This window comes from Agaricus bisporus (genome assembly GCF_000300575.1).
Source record: "Agaricus bisporus var. bisporus H97 unplaced genomic scaffold AGABI2scaffold_1, whole genome shotgun sequence".
Lineage (NCBI taxonomy): Eukaryota > Fungi > Basidiomycota > Agaricomycetes > Agaricales > Agaricaceae > Agaricus > Agaricus bisporus.
In genome coordinates, this window is record NW_006267344.1 from 3,049,966 (window position 1) to 3,058,640 (window position 8,675).

General features: G+C 52.1%; 2 protein-coding genes across 2 annotated transcripts; one reads left to right on the plus strand and one right to left on the minus strand.

Moving 5' to 3' along the window:
• Positions 1 to 4,830: 4,830 nt before the first annotated feature.
• Positions 4,831 to 5,403, minus strand: AGABI2DRAFT_43491 (hypothetical protein; the record flags this gene model as incomplete). The annotated part of the gene is made up of 1 exon (XM_006453688.1): positions 4,831 to 5,403. A coding segment is annotated over one exon (573 nt), but the record flags the coding sequence as incomplete, so codon positions are not given.
• Positions 5,404 to 7,154: 1,751 nt separating this feature from the next.
• AGABI2DRAFT_60914 (hypothetical protein) lies at positions 7,155 to 7,736 on the plus strand (the record flags this gene model as incomplete). Its single annotated transcript, XM_006454824.1, has 1 exon — positions 7,155 to 7,736. A coding segment is annotated over one exon (582 nt), but the record flags the coding sequence as incomplete, so codon positions are not given.
• Positions 7,737 to 8,675: the final 939 nt, after the last annotated feature.

Here is an 8,675-nt window from a genome sequence, read left to right on the forward strand (position 1 = left end):
CAACTCTACTGTCTATTCAGCTGGTGTAGGGTCTGTTGTCTTTCAACCAGTGGTGAATGGAAAAGAGACTAGAGCGGTTGAGTTCACGAGAGTCCTTCATGTTCCTGACCTCAGGAGTAATCTCTTATCATGTCTCTACCTTGCCCGACACAAGGGCTTCAATATCACTATCTCTGCTCAATCCATTGACTTCCAATGCAAAGGGATTTCGCTTTTCACGGCCACTATCCATTCCAACAACTCTGCTGAGCTCGACGGCTCAACTCTCACTTCGGAGGCCGCTTTTGCTGTCTCCACTCTCCCAGTTGACATCTCGCTATGGCATCGTCGCTTCATTCATCACAACTACGCTGATGTGAAGTCTATGATCAGTAAGGACCTTGTTTCCGGGCTCAAACTCGAGTCTAACTCGTGTCCTGACTCTATCTGTGAGCCGTGTCTAGCTGGCAAGATGCATTCTCTCCCTTTTCCCTCCTCTTTGAATCACAATCGCTCTCCTCTCGAGCTAGTGCATTCAGATCTTCACGGACCGCTCCCAGTCGCTTCACACTCTGGCTACAAGTACTGGATCACCTTCATTGACGACGCGACACGTTTCCGGGCCGTTTATCTGCTTAAAGCCAAGTCGGAGGCATTTGAGGCCTTCAAAGTCTACAAATCCTGGGCTGAGACTCAACTCGGAGTCAAACTGCGAGCACTACAGGATGACACGGGAGGTGAATACATGTCTAATGCTTTCAAAAGCTTTACTGAGCTTGCTGGCATCGAGAGACGTCACTCGACTCGAAACCGGCCTCAGCAGAATGGACTTGCTGAACGGGCTAATAGAACTATGGGAGAGAGGATCACTGCTATGCTCTCGGAATCTCGGCTACCTCCTTCTTTCTGGGGTGAATGTATCTCGTCTATGGTCCATGTCTGGAATATGCTTCCTACTGCATCGCTTTCGGGCACCACTCCCTTCCAAGCTTTCTATAAGCGAAAACCTGATGTCTCACATCTCCGGGTATGGGGGTGCACTTCCTATGTCCATGTACAACGAGATAAGCGCAATTCTCTCCAACCTCACTACGAGAAGTGTGTCTTTATAGGCTATCCGGCTGGCTACAAAGGCTGGAAGTTCTACAACCCAGTCACAAAGCGAACCGTGATCTCCGAGAGAGCTGACTTTGACGAGAGATACTTTCCGGGCACTTCTAAAGCCCAACTCGAGGCTGTCCCGTCATTTGCTTGCCTACCAGACTCACTACCACTTCCTAATGATACATTGTCATACTCGGGACTGCCACCTCTACAGGATGAAGGGGGTGATAATGACTTCCCTCCTGCTTGTCCTAAGACTCCCACTCCGTCCGCTTCAGTTCCTCCTGAAGAGAAGCCAGTTTTACCTTTACCACCTCTCCCATTGATTCCTCCAGTAATTCCTCCCTTGATTCCTCCAGTCACACCTCCACAGATCCATGCACCACTCCCAGTCACTCCTCCTACTGCCGGAGCGCCTCTTGAGCCCCCTCACGTTCCTAGACGTACTGGGCGAGTTCGGAAGCCTCCTGGTCAATGGTGGAAGCTCAAACAACCAGACTTAGCTGGTAATGACTCTGACTCTGACGACGAGGCTGCTCTGCTAGCTGACTCTGAGTACTGTGAAGTCGAGTTTGCTGGAGCCGTCTCGGGTGCCAATCCCCGGAGTTACAGACTAGCTATGAAGTCTCCTGACTCGGATTGCTGGACTGAGGCTTGCAACACTGAGATCTTTAATCTCGAGGCTAACGGAACTTGGGAACTAATGGAATTGCCTCCAGGCAAGAAGGTAGTCAACTCTGGCTGGGTGTTCAAAGTCAAACGACTTGCCGACGGCTCTATTGAGCGCTACCGGGCTCGTCTTGTTGCTAAGGGCTATTCCCAACGTCCTGGATTCGACTTCACCGAGGTCTTTGCACCCACATTCCGTCCCGCCTCGCTACAACTCATTATTGCTCTTGCAGCTAGAGAAGGCTACAAAATGTGTTCAATTGACATCTCCTCTGCCTTCACCTATGGAGAACTCGAAGAAGAGATCTATATGCGCCAACCCGAGGGCTATCACATTGGTAGTCCTAACATGGTCTTTCGGCTCTGTAAATTGCTCTATGGCCTCAAGCAGGCTGCCAGGCAGTGGAATAAGAAACTCTGGAGTGTTCTCGAGGGTATTGGCTACACTAGGCTTCGCTCCGACAGCTCCATCTACATCTACTCCAAAGGTGACATCAAGGTCATTGTGCCAGTATTCATTGATGACATTACTCTTGTCTCGAAAAGTGATACTGCCATGGCCTCGGCTGTCTCTGAGCTGTCCAAACACTTCAAACACCGTGATCTCGGGTCTACTACACTTCTGCTGGGTATTCAAGTCACTCAGGACTCTTCTACTCGCTCCATCTCTCTCTCGCAGGAGCACTACATCAAGGAGCTCCTAGAACGCTTCAATATGGATGATGCTAATCCTCTTTCCACTCCACTCGCTCCGGGATCTGAGCTCTCTGACATTGTTCCTTCACTCGAGGATCAGGCTGAGATGAGGTCAGTTCCCTATCTCAATGCTGTAGGTGCTCTTCAGTATCTGGCCACTATGACTCGTCCCGACATTGCCTATGCTGTCTCCTATCTCGGGAGGTTCAACTCGAACCCAGCTCCGGCTCACTGGCTTGCAGTCAAGCACTTATTCCGGTATCTCATTGGCACTATGCACTACAAGCTAGTCTATCGAGCTAGTGACTCGGAGGAACTCTTCACTACCTACTCGGACGCCTCTCACGGAGCCTGCAAGGCTACAGGTCGAGCAACTGGTGGTTATGTGACTCTTGTCTCGGGAGCTGCTGTGGGCTGGTCTTCTAAGCGCCAGCCATTTGTGACTCTCTCGAGCACTGAGGCCGAGTTTGTTGCTGCCGTCGAGGCTGGCAAGGAGATTAAATGGACTAGGAATATTCTGACCGAGTTTGGCTTCCCTCCGACACTCCCTTCGACTCTCTTTGTTGATAACAAGTCAGGAATCAGTGTAGCCAAGAATCCAGAGCATCACGGACGCATGAAACACCTGGACCTGCGCTTCTACTGGCTCCGGGAGGCTGTTGAAGAAGGACTCATAGATCCTTTGTATGTTTCGACTCACGAGCAAGTGGCTGACATCCTTACCAAGGCTGTGGCAAAGAAGGTAGTTGAGTTTGCTGTTCCTCTATTAGGACTTGAGTAGACTGGCTAGATCAAGGGGGTGTGTTAGAGTGTGAGCAAGCAGTCTACACTTGGTTGTTGATGGACTTAGAGATATCTGGGTGTTGTAGTCACATGATAGCTTAGTCATGTATGGTTGAACTCCCCTGTGGACGCTTCAGAGGCCTTAGCTTCTTACAGTGTATCCACAGGTGAGTACAAGTTAGTATATCACAATATAGCTTCTTACAGTGTATCCACAGCTTGTTCTTGGGATTGCTCAGTCAGTTCCTATCCGATTGACTCGCTTCTAGGCTCGTTAGGATCGCCACTGCAACCTCTATTGTTCTACGTTTAACAAAAGGTAATGTCAAAGGGCCCTCTGGCCACTCAACTGGGATCGGTGCAGCCCCTCCGGCTGTCAACACACCGCCCAGCGTTCCTCCATCGCGTGTGTCGACTCCTACACCGGCTCCACCCATCCAATCCCCTCCTTGCGCACCGTCGCCTTCGGCTTTGGTGCTCTCGTCCAAACGCCCCATCTCGCCGGGGTCTTCCTCCTCTGGTCCTTCTGTCGCTGCCATCTCGGTATGTGATAGTGAAGACTCATCTATGGCCCTCGATTATGAGGCTGTCACTCCCCGTCCTGGCTCTCCCGCTGAACCAGTTGACAAAGCACAATGTGTTGAGGACATTAAGGAAAACCTCGACGATGCATTCGACTCCATTACACTCTTTTCCTTATCCAACTGGAAAGAGTATTTACTCAAGGGTAATCCTATGCTCATGGATAACGACCTCGACGTTATCCATAACCATTTTAAGATCGGACTGAAGAAACTCGCCCCCTCCGTCCTCCCCTATCTCCCAGCAGTTGAAGCGCCTGCACCCACAGTTGACGCACCTGCTACACATGTAAATCCGCGGGACGCATCGCCACCGGCTGACTCAGCCAAGTCCAAGCCGCCGAAGAAGAAGGTCCGGGTCGATCCGGCTCCTTCCTCTGACGTCACTCCCTCAGCAACGGCCCCACTCATGGAAGTGGATGAGCCGGCCGCTCCACCTCCAGCGTCTGGGAAGGCGCCTGCCAAACCCCTTCCCGTTCCAAGTTCCAAGCGCGCGCCTCCACCAAAAGACGCTTTTTTTTTTTTTTTTTTTTTGTTTTTGTAATCAACGTAAGTTTATTTCAAAACTACTCGTACGTCGGGTGTCACGACACGTTCCCGCGGCTTACTACACTCGCCAGTTTACAGAGGCCCCGAACTACAGTATTCTAACTACAAAACGTATCCAGCGCGACGAGGTCAAGCGCTATCTAGAAAGAGAAAAGAAAAAGAAAAAAAAAACAAATCGAGACAATAGTACATACGTAAGAGGCCCCAGGATAAAACCAAGCAGTCAAGCAATACATCCTACATAATACCGGAACACAAGAGCACTCACAGTCCCAAGCGGAGATAGACATATCGAATATGAAAATGAAAAATTGAGGCATACTCGAAGTAACTTCAAATCCTCAGAGAAATTGTTCCTCACCACTACTGTTCTCCCTCCTAACCGCTACGCAACCTTCCCATTTCTCCATCAGAATCCCCGACCCAACCCGGCGACGGTTCACTGTACTCCTCAAGTCGAACGCGTGGGGAACTGGCGTTTAAGCCATGCACGATCGAACCTGTTTTTCCAAAACGGACAGACCTTCGAGTCCGTAGAGGAATGAGAGCGCTTGTCCGCTGGGCGTTTGGCCGCGGTACAGTTTGCGCATTGGCGTAAGTCGACGCGCTTAGCGTCGACGCACTTGAGATGATTGGCCTCTGTGTGGGGGCCGGAGCAGAGTGGGCAGCGTGCACATTTGGCGCGACACTGATCTGAATGATGGCCCCAGCGCTGACAGCGAGTGCAGTGGACGGAGCCGGAGTGAGGGCGAGCGCCCTTGATCTGACAATTCGTGCCGCCGATGGACACAAACTTGGAAATGTAAGTGCGAGCATTGCTGCCCGACACCGTATCGTGGATGTCGATCCATGCCCAGCATGAATCAGAATGGAGAGAGGCGCGCATGAAGCGCGGCTTGTGCTTGATAAGTTTAGCCAGCGAAGCGCCGACTGGGGATTTATTGAGAGCGTTAGTGAACGCCTCGTGTTGCTTGAGCGCCCACTCCTTAGAGGAAGTGGGCACGTGAGGAATGTCGACGATCTTCAAGTAAGATGTCGATGTGATAGGGGAATGGCCGATTGGAACGTTTGGGCTTGGGAAAATTCGCCGAACGTGCTTGAGCACGAAGGAGATTTCGGCAGGGGAGGGGACGCGGGAGGCGGCAATACAGATGCCGTTGCCTTCAACCGATGCGTGAGTGAGAATGACGTCAGACTTGGCGTCACTCTTGAGTAATTTGTTGAGGTTGTTGATAACCTCGGGTGTGAATGAAGCCGCTGTAACCGGAGAGTCGGCGGGCGGTGTCAGGATAATAGCACGGCGCGAAGCGCTGTGTGCTGTGTGCTTGCCTTGGCGTCTCTTGCGAGGCGCCGAAGGAGCGCGGAATGAAACTGGAGCGGCGTCTTTGGGTGCAGGCGCGCGCTTGGAACTTGGAACGGGAGGGGGTTTTGTGGGCGCCTTCCCAGACGCTGATGGTGGAGCGGCCGGCTCATCCACTTCCATGAGTGGGGCCGTTGCCGGAGGGATGACGTCAGAGGAAGGAGTCGGATTGACCCGGACCTTCTTCTTCGGTGGTTTGGACTTTGCTGAATCAGCGGGTGGCTGTGCGTCCCGCGGATTTACACGAGGAGCAGGTGCGTCGACTGCAGATGCAGGCGCTTCAACTGCCGGGGGAAGGATGCGATGGAGAATGGGGAGTTTCTCCAGAAATGTTGAATGGATACGATTGATATCGCCATCCATGATGGAGGGGAAGGCATCGATAATGTAGTTCTTCCATTGAGAGGAAGATAATGCCTCGAAAATATCGATAACGCTATTGATGAGTGTAACAACAGCTTTGACGGATTCATTACTGTCCAAATACTCCTCATCGGCAGGAGAAGCAGGACGGGGGGTGGTGGCATCCTTGTAATCGAGGGCCATTGAAGAGTCGTCACTGCCCCATACCGAGACGGCAGCAACAGAGGGACCGGAAGATGAAGACCCCGGCGAGATGGGGCGCTTCGAGGAAAGCACCGAAGCCGAAGGCGACGGTGCGCGAGGAGGGGAAGGGGGACGAGTGGGCACCGGCGGCGGAGGCGTCGGCACACGAGGAGGGGGAGTAGGGACTCTGGGCAGAGTCTTGACAGCCGGAGGGGCTGCACCGATCCCAGTAGGTTGGCCAGATGGCCCTTTGACATTACCTTTGCTCGCAGCGCGAGCTTCGGCGTTGGCAATGGCGGTCGCGGGGGCAATGCCCCGGTTGCGGACAGCGTCCATAATCGCTCTGTTCTCCTGCAAATCGTATCCGAAGGTGGGGAGCGTAATTTGACCTCCATATTTGGGTGCGGCGTAGGGGCCGGTGCGGACTGTTTCTTGCGCTGAGCGGGCATGATACTGGATGTATTGCTACTACTAGACGACTAGCACTGAGACTTCCAAAAGAGGAAGGTAGTGGTAAGAGGTCAAGGAGCGATTGTCCACCAAAAGACGCCGCTCCCGTTTCGTTCCGCGCTCCTTCGGCGCCTCGCAAGAGATGCCAAGGCAAGCACACTGCACACGGCGCTTCGCGCCGTGGTATTATTCTCACACCGCCTGCTGGTTCGTCTGTGACGGCAGAGTCATTTTCTCCCGGGGTCCTCAATGGCCTCAATCAAGTTCTTCGTAGCGATGTCAAGTCAAACATCACTCTCACGCATGCAACGGTCGATGGCAACGGCATTTTCTTAGCCGCCTCCTGTGTCCCTACCGCCGCCGAAATTCAGTTCGTGCTCAAACACGTTCGGCGAACTTTCCTGAACAAAGCCACTCCCATTGTTCACTCTCCTGCCACGTCGACATCTTATTTGAAGATTGTTGATATACCTCACGTGCCCGCCTCCCCTAAGGAATGGGCGACTAAACAACATGAGGTGTTCACTTACGCGCTCAACAAATCCCCGGTCGGTGCGGAACTGGCTAAAATTATCAAACATAAGCCGCGCTTCATGCGCGCTTCCCCTCATTCCGACTCATGCTGGGCATGGGTCGACATTCACGACACAGTCTCGGGCTCCAATGCTCGGGACTACATTTCAAAGTTCATTTCCATTCGCGGAGTGAACTGCCAAATCAAAGGCGCCAAACCCCATTCTGGCTCTGTCCGTTGCGCTCGATGCCAGCGGTGGGGTCACCATTCCGATCAGTGTCGTGCCAAGTGTGTGCGCTGTCCCCTTTGCGGTGGGCCTCACTCTGAGGTCAACCATTCCAAGTGTGTCGATGCATCTCGCATCGATGCGCGCCACTGCGTAAACTGTACCGCGGCTAAACGCCCAGCGGACAAGCGCACCCATTCTGCTACGGATACATCGTGTCCGTTTTGGCGGAACCGTTTCGACAGACTCTGGCTCAAGCGCCAGTTTCCGAAGAACTAGATCGGGATCCACATAATCTGGACTGCCTTTGAGTCCATCGTCTATACTCTTACCCCACCACTGTTGGAGTTACTCAGGATCTTCTACGGGCTTCGCGTACCTCGTTCTGCGAGGCTCTGTCTTATGTCCCCGCTACGTGTTGGTTGCTGATTGCACGCACTTCCTTTTCTTTCATATGTGTTATGTTTGATTTCCGCTCTGGTCTCGATCGAGTGTTCCTATGTTTGGATAAGTTGTATTGCCTGACTGCTTGGCTTGTTCCCAGGGCCGCTTATCTAGATATTTCTTTTTCGTTTGTGTTTTTATTTTTCGTTTGGACTCTTATAGTGCTTGACCAAGTCGCGCTGGATACGCTAGATAGAATACTGTTGTTTTGGGCCTCTGTAAACTGGCAGGAGTACGTAAAGCCGCGGGAACGTGTCATGACACCCGATGTATGAGTAGTATTGAAATATATTACATTGATTACAAAAAAAAAAAAAAAAAAAAGCTACGGGTGGTTATGTGACTCTAGTCTTGGGTGCTGCTGTAGGTTGGTCTTCTAAGCGCCAGCCATTTGTGACTCTCTCGAGCACTGAGGCTGAGTTTGTTGCTGCCGTCGAGGCTGGCAAGGAGATTAAATGGACTAGGAATATTCTGACTGAGTTTGGCTTTCCCCTCACACTTCCTTCGACACTCTTTGTTGATAACAAGTCAGGAATCAGTGTAGCCAAGAATCCAGAGCATCACGGACGCATGAAACACCTAGACCTGCGCTTCTACTGGCTCCAGGAGGCTGTTGAAGAAGGACTCATAGATCCTTTGTATGTTTCTACACACGAGCAAGTGGCCGACATCCTAACCAAGGCTGTGGCAAAGAAGGTAGTTGAGTTTGCTGTTCTCTCTATTAGGACTTGAGTAGACTGGCTGGATCAAGGGGGTGTGTTAGAGTGAGCAAGC